Source organism: Gymnoscopelus braueri, assembly GCF_963280865.1.
Source record: "Gymnoscopelus braueri genome assembly, chromosome: 5".
In the NCBI taxonomy this organism is placed as follows: Eukaryota; Metazoa; Chordata; class Actinopteri; order Myctophiformes; family Myctophidae; genus Gymnoscopelus; species Gymnoscopelus braueri.
In genome coordinates this window covers 40,810,963-40,831,071 of record NC_137606.1, presented here as the reverse complement: position 1 = coordinate 40,831,071, position 20,109 = coordinate 40,810,963, and the positions used below count along the sequence as shown (strand labels likewise).

General features: G+C 42.2%; 1 protein-coding gene across 1 annotated transcript in view; it reads left to right on the top strand.

Moving 5' to 3' along the window:
* The window catches only part of tenm4 (teneurin transmembrane protein 4), a 319,789-nt gene that overhangs the window by 162,191 nt on the left and 137,489 nt on the right, over positions 1-20,109 (top strand). The window contains exons 11-13 of the mRNA XM_080429457.1: positions 6,103-6,204; positions 8,310-8,504; positions 13,466-13,666. Coding sequence (XP_080285583.1) covers positions 6,103-6,204; positions 8,310-8,504; positions 13,466-13,666 — 498 coding nt within the window. The remainder of the gene's footprint in view (positions 1-6,102; positions 6,205-8,309; positions 8,505-13,465; positions 13,667-20,109) is intronic.

Here is a 20,109-nt window from a genome sequence, read left to right as displayed (position 1 = left end):
GCAGCAAGCTCAGCCTCCTGGCGCATGCACGCACGCACGCACGCACGCACGCACGCACGCACGCACGCACGCACGCACGCACGCACGCACGCACGCACGCACGCACGCACGCACGCACGCACGCACGCACGCACGCACGCACGCAGTGGTGGAATGTAACTAAGTACATTTGCTCAAGTAGGCCTACTGTACTAATTTTTAGGTATTTTTACTTAACTGGAGTATTTCCAATTTTCAGTACTTTTACTTCTACTCCCCTACATCTCAGAGGCAAATATTGTACTTTTACTCCACTACAATTATTTGACAACTTTAGTTACTAGTTACTTTGTAGATTTGTATTATTATTACAAAATATACATTATCCACTCCGCCCATACATTCGGCCATTTGAAAATAGCCGATCTACAAGCTCACAATGCGTCGCATCGCGAATAAAATATTTTTATACATTTTATACATTTGAAATGTCACATTCTGGTACTTTAAGTACATTTTCATAACAATACTTTTGTCCTTTTACTCAAGTAAATTTAGAATTCCGGACTATTACTTCTAACAAAGTATTTTTACATTGCAGTATTGATACTTTTACTTAAAGGATCTACACCATGAATTTAAAAAATAATAATAATATTTAATATCGTATTGTTTATGTCCCTCAAACGTTTTTCAAAAGGTTTGAGCCTAAATCAAGCCTCAGATATACTCATTCCAACTAACTTCTCTCTGGCTTATAAAGCACTTTCACCTGCAATACCACATTGTCCTGTTTGGCACGGGGCGCTATTGAGACAGTTTGTATGCATGTTATCTCCTGGTTCTGAAAAAAATAATAATAAAATAAATAAGAAAAAACAAAAGGATTTGTACCCTGTCGTGACATCACGTCAGGGTGCAAATCAGTTTGGCCTGTTTTGAGACCAATTTACAGAAAACCCCAGATTTGCTGTGAAAGCCTGAGTGTTCAAACTGGGGTCTTTTTTGGGATAGAAGAGAGGTAGGGGAGACCAAAAACACACAAAAAATAAGAAAAAGTTAAAATTCATGGTGTAGTCCCTTTAAAGGTAGGGTAAGTGATATTTTTTGGTTAAAACAAAAAGTATTTTGTTAAAAGGTTAAAATACTATATTCTGATAGTAATCATTGCTATAGAGTGTGTTTTCAGTAACAGATGTCTCCCTGTCTCTCCAGCTCTTTAATAAACAGAAAATACATTTTTCGGTAGGTGTCAAAATCTCAGCCAATCAGGAGAAAGTACCCATTTTTAAGCTTAATTTGTATAGTGTTCCAGTTAAAATTTTGTCTGCTCATTTCTTAGTGTCATCACTTCCAATTTCACTTGTTTAACTATATCCTGATTGAGTTCTCTGTCCTGGTTGGATAAAATTGGAAATGAAACTACAAAAAAAAAAAAAAAAACTACAAAATACATTTTCTGTTTTATAAAGAGCTGGAGAGACATGGAGACTCTTTATATGGACAGGACACTCTATAGTAACGAGCACTATCAGAACATAGACCCATTTTGCAATTATTTGAAACTTTGCAAATCACTTACACTACCTTTAAGTAAAACATGTGAGTACCTTTTCCACCACTGCAAGCCGCACGTATGTGCACCCGCACACGCTGAGGGGGGGGCGGTGAGCCATCATTCACCTGATGCGTTTACTGTTAATTGGTCTGACCCAAAATAGGTGGCTCCCTGGGCAAAGCTATTTTAAACATGTAATGGTTTGATGTTGTTGCTGTTGAGTTATTCCCCCTCCCAGCGTGCTAGAGAGACAACATCTTCCTCCAGGTTGTGTCTGATCAGAGCCTCTCCGCATGGGCTCCGACGCCCATCAGTCAGAGTGGATGAGCATCCTCGGAGAGTGTGGCGAGGCACTGATTAAAACCCGCCCTGCCGCCTATACGTTTTCCGTCCTCCCTGACCGGGGAGACTTCGTACAATAGTTAGCTCCCCCGATATGAAGGGTAATGAATTTCAATAAAGCTCTGCTTGAATCCGTGATTTATGCGTTAGCCTGTCTGGTATGTTTTGCTAGGAGCCTCTGTGCTCTCTCAGAGGGAACACAGGCAATAGGCATGGTAAACACGTAGCCCTGCTAAACCGCGTCAGCATGTTGAATGAGTGCACTGCACCGGTTCAGGATGTTCCATTGGACGTCGGGCTGTGGGTGCTGCACAACCGTAGTAGAAAAAGGATATCGTTGCTGTCGGGCAGAAACCTCCTAACGCGGCGCGAAGCGGCGCGTTTCGAGCTTGTAGATCTTCTGCTTTTGCTATTTTCTCATTTGAATCCTGAAAAGTAACAGTTGTGGATGTATGAGGTTTCCACCCGACAGAGATGATATGTGTTATATAGTGCCTGGTGACTCAGCCAATTCAGTGCACAGTCCTATGCGTCTTGTGAACAACGAGGTCCCGGGTTCAAATCCATCTTCTCTCCTCTCTGTATTGCCCTTGCTTTCCTCTGACCTGCAGTATATGAAATATTTGTGTTAAACTGTTGCCTCACTAATACTCAGTATCCATCTATTATCCAAGGCGAGGTTAGTGGCCTGATGGATTGCAGTCAGAGTTTGCCCAATAATTCCTGAACACCTCATCGGTCAGCATTTCATTTTTTATTTATTTTTTAGTCTATCTTGTACACGAGCCACAAAAAGTGTCTCATATTTGTACTTTTGGAAGGAAATATAAAATGGCAAGCCCACCACGGCTTCTAATACCTAACACCACATAGACACCTGTACTCACACATACGTACAGATACACACAAGTTTCCCTAGCTTTGTGCAAAAAAAAAAAAAACACCTAATTGGCTGTTCTTGTTCAAAGTCAAAAGAAAAGTTGAATGTTCTTGTTGGAAGCCACCACAAATCCTCAGTGAAATGCTGACTGCCCCATAGGACAGTGTGAGCTAAGTACATCCTCGCAGTAAAACCCAACATCACAAACACCTTGCCTGCCATAGGACAGTGTGCGCTACATCCCTGCTCTAAAACCCAACATCACATAAAGGACGGTGTGAGCGAGGTCCCTGCACTAAAAAGCCTAATTTGGCGCTCCTTTGCGCGACGGTGGCGTGTGTCGAAAATCCCAGGCCTACGAGCTCACAGCGCGTCATGGATGCGATACATTGTGAGCTTGTAGGCAGTGTTGGAAAAAGTACTCACATTTTCTACTTCTACTAAAAGTATCAATACTGCTTTGTAGAAATACTCTGTCACAAAATGTGACAAAACGTGTTCAAAATGTTACTTGAGTAAAAGTACAAAAGTATTGGCATCAAAATATACTTAAAGTACCAAAATTAAAAGTACTAAAATGTTAGAAAATAGCAGATCTACAATCGCGACGCGTTGTGAGCTTTTAGATCGGCTATTTTCAAATAGCCTATATATAAAACAGGGCTAAAGTGGTTAATATATGTTTTATATTATAATAATTTAAATCTACAGTAACTAGTAACTAAAGTTTTCAAATAATTGTAGTGGGGTAAAAGTCCAATATTTGCCTTTGCGATGTAGTGGAGTAGAAGTAAAAGTATTGAACATTGGAAGTACCTCAAAATTGTACTTAAGTACAGTACTTGAGTAAATGTACTTAGTTACTTTACACCACTGCTATTTTCCACGCGTGCCACCATCGTGTGATGAAGTATGAATCGGGCTTAACACTTAACATAACAAACACCCTGCCTTAGGCTAGTGTGAGCTACATCCCCTCACTAAAACCCAACTATCACAAACGCTATGTCACTGCAGCCCACAAATCCACCCACTGTTCCCTTCTCTGTCTCTCTCTCTCTCTCCCTCTCTCGTTTCATTATTTTCCTCTCTCTCTCATTCACACTGTCTCTCTCTTTCCTCCACTCCCTAATTCATTGGTTGCTCTCTCTTTCCTTTGTGTGTGTGTGTGTGTGTGTATGTGTCTCTCTCTTCTCATGCCTCTCTTGCTGCTGCGCCCTCGGTGATGATTGACTCTCCGGGGTAAAGGGAAGCTCCAGCCGTGGCTCACATTTCCAACCCTCTGCGGAGGGACAACGGCTTCTTTGTTCCACAAGTTCTGCCTCAGAGCTTGATGCTCCTTCTGTCGCCTGCAGGAGTGAATTTCGTTCTTTTTTCCCGTTTAATTCAGGTTGTGTTTGGTATTCCAAGAGCGTACCGCTCTGCCTTGTTTCACACTAAGGAAACAAACATTTCGTCGGATACAAGCTAACTAGGAGCGATAATTGGTTGTATGAAGAAGATGTATAAATCTATTAATCAGTTTCGACACAGTGACATTGTTCGGTACATGATATGGGCGGAGAATGATGAGAATGATGCACACGTTGTGGCTGCGTGTGGCTCTGTTGTGCTGGGAGAATGTTAATTTGAAGAGAGAGACTCAGTATAGCATAAATGTGTCTTGGCACCAACACTTCCACTCTGAGATGTAATGCCAACTAGAAAGGTGCTCTCAGTAGACCGCAAATCTCTGCCAGGAGGCATGCCTGATGCAGATGTCTGTCTGCAGCATGTGATGACAATGTTATAGGGGGTTGTGTGCGTGTATGAAAAGGCACGGTGTAATGGGGGGGAGGGATATAACAAAGGACTATCATTAGATTATTACGGTACAACCACCAGGTTGTATATGGAGGCAAATCTTTGGACAGTGAACACATGGGAAAGTATAGTGTAGCATGTTGTCATCACTAGGAATAATTTGACATGACAAGTTTATAGTCTAAAGTAGGGATGAACTAAACAATTTAATTGATTATAAAAAAATATTAAAATTATTAAATAAGTTAATCAGACTATTAATTCAATTTATTTCACGTCAATTCGTTGATATAGAAAATAATACAAATTATTAGACAAACGTGCTTCTCCATTATTCGATGAATAATCGATAGAATAATCACTAAGAAAATAACCGATAGTTGCAGCCTTATAGCCTAAAGACCATATTGTAACTTATTGTGTTTTTTCGTAAATAAACGCCCTGCTTGATTGTACTACAGCGTCACACAAAAGCATCAAAAGGAGCAGATCCACAAGCTCAAAATGCGGCACAAAGCGACGGCGCGCTTTGAGCTTCTATATCTGCAACTTTTGATATTTTTTAAATTTGAAATGAACAGTTTTGGACATACAGTATGAGGTTTCCACCCGACAGCATGTCCGCGGGAAGCTCAATAGTGGTGACCGCGGGTACCTAGCGTTCACATAACCGCCATGACTCGGCATGAAAGCGTTTCACATCGACATGCACTACCGCAGTGAAAAGCAGTTTCAGCTGTTCTGTCTTGAGACTTGGCAAGTGTAAAATAATGTATATAGTGTATTATAGTTCTTGGAAACCCCATCAAAAACTGTTCAACATGTGTTTCTGTGTTTGTGCCTCTGACAGTTTGGAAAATCCCATTATTTTGTGCTTTAACTGTGTCGTTTATTTATTTATTTTTGTACATACTCGTATTAGACACAGAATAGCCTGTTTTTATATAGGTCAGAATGCCTTGTGCTGCAATGTGCATAATGTGACACAGGAGTCTTGCGTTTGGGTTCGTCTTGTTGGCTGCTCTGCCACTTTTGCGTTTGTTTGTTTTTTTGTCAGAGGAACATCAGAGCCGTTCAGCGAGCTATCACCACAACACACACACACACACACACACACACACACACACACACACACACACACACACACACACACACACACACACACACACACGCACACACACACACACGGCTGAAACGCAGTGGCACTTGAGAAAATGCTTCACAGAGAATTGCTAACGTTGAAAAAGACTGCAGTCTGTTCCTGTCAGTGTCATTAGCATACAGGGATGAAAAGCAATGCTTGCAGAGCGCAAACAAGTGGGAGGAAATTGTTTTCTTTTTTATTTCCAAAACACATTACGCTGGGGTATACTGGGCTGCGCGCTGTGTCACGCACCACAAACAGCTGATCTGCGAGCTCACAACGCGTTGCATCACGACGTGTTGTGAGCTTTTAGATCGCATATTTTTTTAGCGTGTGACACCAGTGTAAAGCAGGCTTTTCTCAGTCTCCTGACTCTGTGATTGCTCTCTCTTTCAGATTCCATAGATGACTGCCCCAGTAACTGTTTTGGGAACGGCGACTGCGTGTCAGGGACGTGCCACTGCTTTTTAGGCTTCAGAGGGCCCGACTGTGGACGCGGTGAGTCAAGCCAATTTCTCCCACAATGCATCTTCATCCTTCTATCTGTGACTCATGCGAGTGAGTCAGCACACAATGTAATTAGAACGTCAACGAGCGTCCACGAGGCACGACACATGCATTGTGTAAACGCTCAACACTACACTGTCATTTGCAGTTAAATTACATTTTTTTAAATGCACATTGTCAGTGTGTGGGTAAACACATTTAATATGTTTTTCAGTTAATCATAGGTGGTAAAAGCAGTGTAAAGCAGGATAAAACAAAACATTTTAGCCATTAGAGTAAATGAAAAAAAGCCTTTATTCCTACTTGGCTAATTATGTAAAATAAATTACCTGTTTTGATTATGTGTTCATCAGGGTAAAATTGGGAACAATAATCAAGCAAAAAATGTATAAACGTGGCGTGGGGTGTCAACAATAATGGATCACAATGTAGGCGTTGATTATTGTTGGTACCAGCTAGGGCGTCTATCCCCTCTACAAGGCGCTAGATAGACCCTGGGAGATGGATTGCTGAGTCAGAGTGCCAAACCTATCCTCAGCTCCCAGTACTTACAGTATCAAATGTCTTATTAATATTTACCCAAGGTATGCTACTCATATGCGTTGTTGTTGGTGGTGCCCAGAATTGATCCCATAGCCTTGCTATTCAAATGCGAATGCTGTACCAACTGAGCTAACTGCACAATTAGAAATGTGACCAATAATAAAAGTACACTGTATAAATAATACAAATATATATTTTTTATTTTAACTCTCCTGCTCTGTGATTCAGGTATTGGGTTAAACATGAAACAAAATAATGTTATACTATATTGATATACATTTTTATGCACAGACAGTGTTTCCATGTTTGTGCATCACTACAACCCACAGCAGTAGGCTTAGAGTGTTGAAACCATAAAATAAAGCAATCAACTTATGGTAGGTGGCGGTTACTTATGGTCCCATGGTCCTAACAAAGAGTCCTGACAAAGGGTCCTGACCCCAAATCACAGCAATCGGGGTGTGGTTATATACAACTGGGGAACATAGGACCCTGGGAACATCACTTGACAACAAGGCAGGAGTGCTGAAAGCAAGGCCTTAGAGGCTCCTGAGGAACGCCCGAGCAAGCTGCTAGGCGAGTGAATGCCCGCACCAAGCAGCCAATGGCCTTGCGCATTAACTAGCTAACTCTCCGATTTGGCAGGCTGAGGTGGACGGAATAGGTTATCACCTGTTACCAAATTTCACCAGTACTTGACAATGAGGTGCACATTAAGCTGCAGTAGCTAACATTAGCGGGCTAGATGGCAACATAATATAAACATACTGTCTGCAAGTGGGCAACATTCAACCTTACCTACTGTATATGGGAAACATACTAGGGGAAACACCCTACGAACATAAGACCAGGGAGAAATAGCCGCTCCTGTAGGGTGATATATATATATATCTTGCGTAGCCTTACAGATGATCAGAGATCTCCGCCTACTGATTATACATCTGGGGAAATCTAAATTCAATGTGTGGGCTTGAACACCGGAGAAACCAGCGCAAAAAAAAAAACCTACGGCCACTATTTTTGAAACCAATCCTGATTTTAAATGACCTGAAGGACCACATTAAAGTCTTTGTATTGGTTCTGCGATGCTATTATGTTTTATTCCACCTGGTTTTAGCCCCTACATTGAATTTAGATGTCACCTGAGTTATCAGTATGCAGAGTTCTCTGATAGTCTGGCTATGTGAGACTAGGTGTCTGCATTGGCCTCTTACCATTCTGTTATGCTAGTGATGATTTTTTTAACTTTATTTAATAGCTCATTAAATTTAAATGTGGCCATTAATTTCAACAGGCGTGCCACATTGTGAAGCTATCGGGACAAATTATGATGTCTGTTTTTTTATTGCAATCTGGGTCTTATCGGACGGCGCGGACACAAACCCCATTCCAAGAAAAAAAAGTTGCACATGCAGCACTGACTGCACTGGTAGGGGCTTGTTAACATTTCAGTCATGACAGAGACCCCAGTGCACAACATACATTATTATTCTTAGTGTGGGGAGGCCATTCAAGCGAATGTGTGTGTGTGATGCCGTCTGCTCTTTTCAAAGCCGCCTGTCCGGTGCTGTGCAGCGGGAACGGCCAGTACCTCAAAGGTCGCTGCATGTGCCACAGTGGCTGGAAGGGCTCCGAGTGTGACGTCCCCACCAACCAGTGCATCGACGTCACATGCAGCGGCCATGGAACCTGCATCGTGGGCACGTGCATCTGCAACCCTGGATACAAAGGGGAAAACTGCGAAGAAGGTGATCTAACCCTCCGATTCCATGAGTTTTTATAATCTATGACTGAAGCCTGATTTATGATGATTTTCGAGCTAACGACACTTGATGATGGGGTGCGTTGTTACTAGGTTGAAAAACTGTTCACTTCATCGTGTGATGCAGTATAAAATAAGCTTAAATAAATGCAGCATTCCAGGCTCTGGCTCTCACACTGCATGCAGAAGACAGTTAAATTAACACTCATCATTTGACTGTATACTGTAGTTGAAAGCCCCTGTTCTCTAAATTGTAATTTTTTAAAATATAAGTTATCCTTATAAATCCTTGTTTTTCACTTAACCCTCTAAGACCCAGTGATCCCTTTTGGAAACAATTATATTTTATAAAGAAAGATGTTTAAATCTTTATTTTTTCTGTTATTTTTTCACCTCTAAATGCTCATTGGGTCCTATTGTTTAGTCTTACAATGCCATTGGCCAGGATATTTGTATATAAATACCCCCCACAGAGCCAGGAATCATCACAACTTGAAAAATCTCTGTTGGAACAGATCTCTTTTTTCTCTGGAAGATATTCCTCACAAAAACGTAAGTAATATGCCTGTAATATTTTTTTTGTTGAACATTACAATGTCTAGAACATGTACATATGTTATTATTGTGAAATATATGTCCCAAATTAGAAATTAAAGCATGATTCATACTTGTGTCTTTTTGGAATCGTTGGGCCCTCTTGGTTGCAAAAAATACAAGGGCAGGCCTAATGTTCACCTGCTACTGTTCAGCCTTATATATAGTTTTCACAATAGATTTAAACAGTTATATGTGTATTTCCCCCACTTTGCATTACTATATATATATATATATATATATATATATATATATATATATATATATATATATATATATATATATATGAGAGAGAGAAACAGTGAGAGAGAGTAGGCTATATGTGCATTTTTACTTTAATTTCTAATTTCCAATGATATTTGTAACCATTGTTTTAACAGTCAGAACCATACAAGCTGGTTCCTTTGTTCACAAAAACTGAATTGTTTGCTTTGAGCAGTAAGCCTCAGAAAATGTCCACCCAAACTTTCTCTCTCCCCCTAAACAATACATATTCAACCATAGTTTAACCAATATATTCCCTTGTTATTTCTCAGTATGTTTAATTTGCTTTCGATACTACAAGGACAGTGGGACCACTTTGGTACTTGTTGGGGGTTGTGGGGGTTGTTCATTATTCATTCAAGGTGTGGTGGGTACTTAGGGGCAATGGAATGATGCCCACTTAGCGGCAATCATCATCACACAATAGGTTTGCCAGACAGTATCGTATGACTTGTGAAATGTTGTTTGTAAGCACTACTAAATGTACTAATGGTCTTTATTTCATTTCAGAATGCCACAACAACAGAAAGGGCCTCGCTTCTCAGCAAGGGATGTTCTGGATATCGTGATGAACGGAGAGAGTGATGTTGACATAGACATCAATGATATTTTGTTGTTCTTTTAATAAAATTGATTTAAAAATATGGCTTATTGGTGTTATTATTCATAATGTATACTGTTCTGAGGCCAAATATTATTAATAATTGATCTGAGGCCAAATAATAAACCATATAAATGAATCCTTAAGTTGTTTTAGTGAAGTAATTACACATTTGCCATGTTATCCTTAAAAATGGCCTATAGGAAATTTTGCTACCTGATGGACCCAACGTTTCCATATGGAAACATTTGCATAAAAACTTACCAAAACATAAAAAATAAAAAAACATTATATTTTCCTCTCCTAAGTACTCCTACAAGACCATCTGAAAGGTTTTTTTTTTTTTTTTGCAAGTAGAAATATATCCGGGTCTTACAGGGTTAAAGCAATCTTATATGTAAAGTGACATAATGTCTTGTTATTGTACTATTAAGTTTATGTCATGTGGTTAAACAGTAATGTGAACATTAGGAAGACGTAGAATAACACGATTATTTCGAGCATTTGCCTCGATTACGATTAATGAACAATGAGTATTATTCTTTTAAATAGTGAAATCGCGTGAGTGGCACCATTGTACAGCGAAGTATAATTTAGCTTGAGGAACCGTACAATGGAGTTCAATGGACAGGTGGCGCCATCTTGAGAGGTTTTTGCTATTACTTTCAATGGGGTGACTTAACATTATCTTTCTAGATACAGGGTTAAGTGGTTATTCAGACTTTTTTTTTGTACGTGTCGATTTGTTGATATAATGGGGAAAGACTGCTTCTCCATTATTCTATTAAACTACCTGAGCGAGATGAAGTCGCTTATTGTTTCTAAATATCGGTTTCGATATATTTTCGGTTAATTGCCCAGCTCTAGGCTATCTGCCCCTAAAAACATCACGTGCCCACCGTCCTTTCTCTCCTACCCACGCTATGGATGCATGGCGGATCCATAGCATTTAGATTAATCACACGAAAAACAAACCCATTCATCGTGTGAAATCCAATGAGGTGGAGTCGCGCCGAGACCAAGCCTGATTTCAATCCATTAACAGCTCTGCACATTAGCGATGTGGGATAAGGCTGCTGCGCCAGATAAGATTGAAGAAGCCATTGTGTTTGTCAGCTCTTGAAGGCTCTCATTTCAAGATGAAAAATGGCCCTGGGGATTTTGATAAATGGGGGTTTGTGACATCCATAGGCCCCCATTCTATTTCGGTGGGCAGTGGCTGGCCATACGGACGGGATGGGGAATGCGGACCAGGGCCCTTTAACATGTCTACCTTTCTTCCCTGCGACCTTCAGACGCTATGATTAATTGCCAGGAGAGAGTGCCTTGTCAGTTAGCCTCTGATCTCTGAGCCTCGCTGCCCAAACCATCTGCTAAGAGGCGAGGGATCTTGTTTGTCTCACTACGTACGGCCCCCTTATACCCATTTATGTCATGGTAAAGGCGAGCTGCCATGCCTTGGCCCTGCTGCTCCCAGTGGCTAGACATTATCGCTTTCCTGGCGCCCCATTTGCCATCTGTGTGTGTGGTAGGTATTGTATTGTTTGAGCGGGACAACCGTTTTTTATTCCTTTTTGACCTCCCCCAACCCACGTGACACACACCTCACCACACCACAAACACACACACACACACACACACACACACACACACACACACACACACACACACACACACACACACACACACACACACACATTTTTGGTCGACAATATGAATGTTTTTTTTTTTTCCATTTCTAAGCCTAATCCTAAAGCGATTTTTTCATGCGAATAATATGTTTTTTTTCAAAACCTTATAAAGTCAATGCAAGCTTCCACGGAGCGAAAAAGCGTCTTATTTATTCGGAACGAGTCCAAATTTTGCGTATATTCGCATTATCGCCGGTGTGTAATGACCTTTAGGCTTTAGTCTCCTTGTGAGCTTGTAAATCAGCTACTTTTGGTTCTTAATTGCAACCCTATCTCCCTAATTGCAACCCTAACTTGTAACCATAAAACACAATGCCTACTTCTCAAATTATACTGTACTTGTGGGGGACATTTGGCCCTCACAAGTATAGTAATACAAGTACACACACACACGCACACACACACACACACACACACACACACACACACACACACACACACACACACACACACACACACACACTCTCTCTCTCTCTCTCTCTCTCTCTCTCTCTCTCTCTCTCTCTCTCTCTCTCTCTCTCTCTCTCTCTCTCTCTCTCTCTCTCTCTCTCTCTCTCTCTCTCTCTCTCTCTCTCTTGTTTATTTAACAATGTGTCAAAGGAGCCGATCCCATTGAAAACAGCCATTCACTTTTCATTTGCATAATGTATAAATTGAAATGATGCATCTTTCAGTGTTAATTGGAAAACTACAGATACAGTAGTGGGAGATCAATGGCGTCGTTACATTAGCCACAGTCGTATTCTCACACCCTGATTGTCAATTTCAAGGGCCCCCAGTTTGATATGCATTAGGCCACAGACCCCCGTTTGATACCATTTGGATCTCTGGGACCCCAATCTAAACTGTAAAATCCTCAGTGTTAATTTAACTCTGAGAGTGTGCAAATGGACCGGTTTGCGCGCTTTCAGATTTGCAGACCCATAAACTATTGATCATTTAGCTGGGGAGTCCCGGGGACCCCCAGGGGTCCAGGGGGTTCCCTGATAAATGATTAATAGTTAGCAACCAAATGGACACTTACAGGTCTGTAACTCTGAGAGCGTACAAATCGAACCAAATGGACCCTTACGGGTCCATTTGGTTCCATTTATACGCTCTCAGAGTTAAATTAACACTGAGGATTAGTGTTGATTGAGTCCTACAGATAAGAAATCGTATCATAATGGGGGTTTGTGGCCTAATGCATATCAAACTGGGGGGCCTTGAAACAAAAAAGAAGCTTGACAATCACTGTTCTAAGAGGATGTAAACAGGAGGGGAGCGTGCTGTTTGACAGAGAAGCCTAACAGCCTTCTCTGTTAGCCTCAGGCCTTCCCCAGACTGTGACCCCTCTTCCCTAGCTTTCCTTTGTTGTTAACATTCTGTGGAGGTGGGCTCCGGCTGGTGTGGCTTTGAAGAAGGAACACACACCCGGCACACTTTTTATTTTTCAATTTAGAGCAACATGCTCCTTGTTAAGGCGTCCTCCCGTCTTGTGGGAGGAAAATCTCATTACAAGGATGATAGGAGTGTGCCAGCCAGGACGAGCGTGGGCAGTACCCACCACGGCAGGTTGGCGCATTCAGGCCCCCCCCCCCCCCTGTGAAAAGGAAAAGAAAAGAAAAGAAAAAATCCATTTCATCCGCTCACACGTCGGGCTAGCACAGGTCGGGCGCACGTGGGCGCGCTTAGCCGGCTCAAACCGCAGCGGAGCCGAGGGCCATGGCCTCTGGAAAGACATAAAAAGCATAGTCTCTCTCTGTTTACCTGAAGCTGTGTCTTTGAATGTGTTTTTTTTTTCTTTTCTTTTTGTAGTGGACTGCCTGGACCCGACGTGCTCGGGCCGAGGGGTGTGCGTCCGGGGAGAGTGCCACTGCTTTGTGGGCTGGGGTGGAGCCGGATGTGACAGTCCCCGGTCCTCGTGCATGGACCAGTGTTCTGGGCACGGAGCCTTCCTGGCAGACGCCGGCACCTGCAGCTGTGATCCCAACTGGACCGGCCACGACTGCTCCACAGGTGAGTTCTGCACTCGGATGGAACACGACCTGGGTTTGATTTGCTGGGGAGGGGAGGGGATGGGGATCCATGCTTTTGATATCTCCCTCTCTGGTTAGTCAGTTTTATGGCCGGTGCGGGGATATGTTTTATTCCTGCTTTTGGTCAGACTGAAATAAATACATGCATTTTCCTTTTGGGTATTTTTGACTTATTTATTTGATTATATCACACTTTAATTCAAAGGTTTTCAAAGGTTTTCAAAACATTACAAATAAAATCCCAAATAGGGAAAATAGCTGATGGACAAGCTCTATATATGTTTGTGTTTTTAAACACATACAAAGGGGAAGTAACAGAAGATTTCAATGCAGAATTTCTTTTTCGATGATAATGCTGCTCGATGTATCTCATTCTGGACACTCCCATGATGCAATAGAATCCTGAGCGTTTGAGGAGTCAGGGTCACATTTTTACATTTGAATTTATATTTTATGGCAGATAAAAATGATGAAACGATTTCATTCTTGATGTAATCATCCCAGCTATAGATAGTGATGCAGCATATCCTATATAGCTGATGCTCCTTGAGAAATGTGAGAGCCCTTACCTTGATCTGACCCTCCCCAAGTGGGTGGAAATATATAGCATGCTATAAAGTATTTTCTCTATACGTCTGCAGATGTACTATAGATCTAATGGTGGATCTCTCCATCTCTATGCCCTACAACAAACAAAACTCCTTCATTCAAGCAATCCAATCACATTGATCTCTCTGATAGTTCTTTGATTGCCGCCCCCCCCCCCCCCCTCTTTCTCAAAACAAAACTTATTTAACTGCTTGATTCATTGACACTTGGATAATTGCATGGCCTTCTGCAGAAATAAACAATTGTGATTATGCAGAGAGAGAAAAATGCTGCACATAAAAGCGCCAATTATTCACATCAATGATCAGTTATAGCTCCACAGTCTGTGATCAAACGCCACACAGTTGTTTGCCCTGGTCTTGTTATCTGTTTTGTCGATGGCTTCACCTTAAACAGCTTCATGTGGAGCAGAGTGTCTCTGCTTAGCGTGACCATTATTTTCAAAAATATTTAGTTTAATTTTAGAGATATTTGTCGGGACTCAGTGTCGGGATGCGGAACACCCAGCTCTGGGACTATTCCGGCCAAAACGGGACGTCTGGTCACTTTATCCCTGCCTGAAGTCCCGAAGGCTAAAATCTCCCTGGGCTGAGCTGTAGATGTTTGGTTACACAGGGTTATTCAGCAGCTGTAGAAGTAAGAAGAAAAGTATTGCAAAGAAATATTGTCAGAGGCACGGTCTCATGCAAGCTAATGTGCTTTTTTCCAGTTCTTGCTTTTCTCACTTTGACACAAGGCTTACAGTTGATGACGGTGCGTCCTGCTCTGGAGGTACTTGTTCCCATGCTGTTGCCGCATATCGGTCTGCAGGGAACGTTCTCACTGGGGCAAGTGCAAGACACACTTTCCTAAGCTTCGCCGTGCCATCTCCGATGCTCTAAGGATTAAAAATGGAAAGACAAAATAAAAACACTGCAGCAAACGGATTGAGCCTCGACACCACACCACAGCTCACTCTTTCATTTTTACCTTTTACCTCTAAGCGCATTGTGGTGCTGTGAAGTCGGCACTCCAAAACAAAGCTGTAAAGTTGGTCTGTGTTGTCTCTCGTGCTTCGCCAAAGGAAATCGCTGCACGTGTTTAGTACCACCGATGGGGCGGAGGCACATGGGGGGGAGCACTTGAACAATATGAGAAAGGCAGAAGGAAAAGTCTTTCCATCTTGCCTATCTCCCCACTTAATAAAGCCCATTGGGAGCCTGGAAAAGCTTCTGTACATGGAGACCCCCCAGCGTCCCTGGACCCTACTTTGAGAACCATTGGCCTAGTGCCTCGCAAAATCTCAGATCACACAGATGGTCACTGCAGCCATTGTCTGTCCATTATCAGTTTCATGCCCTGGACCTGGTTGCAGCGTAAATATCTACTTGTTTATGCAAGTTTGCCTTGGGTGAGCGCATCAGTGAAGAGGAATAATTTAGCAACACTTTCTATTTATACATTGTTGATATAGCGCATTATATTTTTCATGGATCATACCATTATAACACAAATGAAATAATAATTATTATAGACATTCTATAGTGCATTAAAAGCAATTATACGCTATAGTTCCACATCACCGACAACATAATTAGTCAGCAGCTTGTGTAGTGTCTTTATAATTTGCTAGGTTTGGTAGTTATAATTCACTACTGTTGACTTATTTTTATTCGCTTTGGCATTATTGTTCTACTGTGTTATGTTCCCTGAACATATACTGTACTTTAATGTGTTCAATGTTAGACGATCCATGTATATCATAAGCTCTCAACATGATGATGTTGGTTAGATCAATGTTTTTACGAAGATGAAGACATCAGCGACACATTGTCTAGTCTAGTCATGTATCTGACACGTATCCAGAGTGACTCTTCTCACACCAGCAGTACAGTATCAGAACATTATGTGTTGCCAAGTTGCTGTGTCACTGTCACCTACGCCTGCCACTTTGTGGGCATTGCTTACATACTGTAGTTTTTAGGAAGGACAGTGCAGTGCTGAAGAGCAACGCTGAAGCTTGGTGGAAGCGATCTATATTTCACCTATATAGTACAACAACAAAAAACAAATTTTAGCTGAGAAATAGGCCCTGCAGTTGCTCATTATTGATCCATCCAACTACAATGACTACTAGTTTAAAAGTTTGGTAACAATATTTGCGAGCTTCCTTTCAGTATAGGGGACTCTGACATTGTACTAGTCCCCACTAAAGTCAAATGACTCACAGGCAGGTAGGAGAAGTGCAGAGAGTCTGCGTTGAGTCGCTGGCCGTTCTCTGATGGTTCTAATAGGTGACATCTGCCCTCTGATTGGCCGTCACTCGACTCTGCTCATTTGCATGAAGTTGAAAACCGTTCACAGTGTGGTGCCTTCTTTTTTGGCTCTGGGACCCCAATCTACAATGTAAAATCCTCAGTGGTAATTTAACTTGCACGTCTTAATTACCAGGCCTTATGGCTTAACTTAAGACCTGGAGGCGTGGCCAATGCTGTTTGGCCACTCATAATAGCGAAAAACCATTGGCCACGCCTCCAGGTCTTAAGTTAAGTCATAAGACCTGGTCATTAACACATTCACTGCCGAAGAAGTCTTTTGTCGTCTGTAAATCAAAGGCCCAGACTGACAAAGACGTCTTTTGGCGCCTGTTGTGTGTTTTTAGTTTTTACACTAGATGGCGCTCTTCGCTAAGATATGAGTGACCATTTCATTCGCAGTCACTACACAGATCCAGGAGATCACATGATCGCAAGATCTCAACCACCATTCACTTCCTGGTTAGCGTATTTGGGGAAACGGCTGTATCTTGCCTTCCTTGTTCTTGTCTGCGTTTTTGGGCGAGAACAAGCTATATTCAACAGCCAATAACTAAAGAACGGAGGGTCGCGGTGACACACTTTTTCCCCCTGATGGAAGCAGAGACACTCCTCTGTCTTTTGCGACACTCGTGTGTCGATTGTCCTGGAACGAAATATTATGTGGTTCTTGAAAGGTTTGTAAAAATGCTCAAAAACGCTGGCAGTGGCTGATTTATTGTCTCCGCCAGGCCGAAAGCCATGGCGAGAGAGTATGTTTTACCCTCCGTCCGTCCGTCCGTCCGTGTGTGTGTGTGTGTGTGTGTGTGTGTGTGTCCTGTCCGTGTTTTAGCAGCTAATCTCTGGCACCTGGGGGTCCCTGGAACCAAATATTTTACAAATGTTCGCTTAAAAAAATATATATTCAAAGATTTGCTCATAGCGATTTGCTCCATGCACTCGGTGCCGCGCTATGAGCTTGTAGATCTGCTATGTTTGAATAGCCTAAGAAATCTAAAATGACAGAGATGCTTTCCCGGATTGAATGGGTTAATACTGTAACTGTTTGTATGTCATGTCGTTTGGCGTCTCGTTGTCCCATGTCGCTCAGTGAGTGTTACACTGTAGCTGTTGGAAATGAATGACTTCTGGTGGCTTTGTGTCTTGTTGTCGATGCTGGTGTGAGCGCAGGGTTAACACTGGGTGAGCAGGAAGAAAGCTATCTTGCTCGAAGCTTTATATAGGCCAATATAGTGAAATCCTCCCACTGCTTTCCTTTAGACAATATCTTTTGTGTTGGTACGCATGCAGTATTCCTGAAGTAGGATTTGTAGTTAAGCAGTGAGCGGGGTGCTGCGGAGTGTCCTTTATATTCTGAGCAGACACGCTGACCCATTAGGTAATCCAGGGGATTTTCAGGGAAATGGGTAGTTACTTTGAGCTCCTCCTGTATGGAAGTAGCTCTGTAAATGATGATAAGTTGGCTCTTTATCCTCTTTTATCCCACTCATTGTAAAGTTTTTTGTGGTCCAATATGGCACTACATTATGTGGCAGGGTATTACAGCCGGCAGCCCATAACCTCAGAAACTAGGCGAGGGGAAAAAGGGGGGGGGGGGGAGACAGAAAACTTTCAGCATCTGTCTTTTCATTGCACTCCTGTAATTTCCACCTCCCCGGAAAACTTCTACGCCGGCGGCTCATTTTCGCAGGTTCATTTTCGCCCCTGCGTGACCCGTGCTCCGAGTTACAAGGCTTCTATGAGCTATAAAACACCCTCAACGCACGTTGTTTTATGTCCTCTTATTTGTGGTATTGTTGTGCCGGTTTTGGCCACTCTTGCACCTCGAGGGAGGTTTGTTTACAAGGTCCTTTAGAGTAAATGATAAGGGCTATCACGGGGATGGGAGTTTTTGGTGGTCATGGGTAAATGAGGGTTTGCCTGCAGGCTTGTAATTGCATCTTCAAGGTTTCTCCTCCATTCCAAGCATAATAGACCAGCGTTTCCCAAGCAGGACAAATTTGTATGGGTCGCGAGTAAATATCCCCCTTTTTCGTTTTCCTACATAAAAAATAAATAAAAATAATCTGTTAATGTATTTTGTTTTTTATGTCTTGCATTTAATTGTTGTTTTTTGTCTCACAAAATTAGACCTTTGTTTTCACTGCTGTTCCTTTTTATTGTCTGAAAAAAATTATAAAGAGATTTGTAAAAGTAAAAAACTTTTCATCAATTAAAAATAATTCAACAAAAACACATTTCATAAATAATTTCCATTAAAATAAAATAGCAGATCCACAACTTTGTTGTACAATGGTGACGTACAAAGAATAAAGAAAATAGCAAGCGTGTACAAGCTCACAACGTGTCATATTGCGAGCTTGTAGATCTGCTATTATTTATTCATTTTTATAATTGTTCTTTGTAATCGAGGCAGAAGTTTGAAATCCTTGGATCCATTTACGTTGGCCTTTTGTGTGTGAAACGCTGTTCATGTCTATAGAAAACACCCAAATCCCTCCACTGCTGATGAACTTGATTGATTGATTGATTGCTGGACCTTTATCACAGTAACTACCTCCACAGCGTTACGTTTACATATGCTTAATGAACGCCGGCATTGTGTTGTTGCACGCACACACGAGCGACCCGACGGGGCACTTAATGAAACCCTGTTAAGATGCCTCTAAATTAACGGTTACACGTACAAATGAGGACCTCTTTGCTTAATTTAACAGAGCCTTACTCTGTAATTAGCAAAGAGGGGGAGGAGGACTTTTGTTTTTCTAAAAGGCTTTTTTTAAGCTGGCAATGTCATGTTATGGTTTGTGGCTGAAAGGACCGACTTGCTCAATTTAATTTGCAGCAACGACAAACCAGGCCCTGCAAAGGCAGTAATTGACTTATTAATAGACTTTACCTCCACTCTTGTTCCCCAATGGTTCCGTTTTGAATTGGTTTCGGCTAACAAGACAGGAATACATGGCTGCTATTGTTCGCTTTCAGCCCACATGCTAAGCCTCTTTTCTAACAGTGCGCTTTAATAAAGAGGTAACCGTTTCAATGCGATTCATAAGTAATCTGTCGCTGTTTAATTTCCAAGCGGCGCCTCCATCTCCTTGTCATTCTGTCTCCCTGGAGTTCACCAGGCAGCGTCGACAGCGTCGACGGCGGGCCCTATCTCAGCCTGCTGTCACGGAGGTCTTTTCAGACGCTCCTTCAATTGCTCCAGCCGAGCTTCACCGCCACGCCGCCGCCACTCAAGGCCTGGCTGATGCGCTCGACGAAAACAATGGATTTCGCAGCTGAAAGAAACGATTGTGTCGCGACGAGACATGTTGTGAGAGTTCATATGAAGTATGAATCGGCGGTACGTCTCAGTCTCTCTTTAGTGAAATAGCACTTGCTCTGAGTTGTCTGCTCTAGTGGCTCCCTCCCCCCCGCGTTCCACGCCGAGCAGGAATCAAAACAGGATAATGGCGTCCCGTGCCCCGAGTCATTTTTGTTAACCCTCCCCGCTGTGCCCGCAGCATGGGGGCAG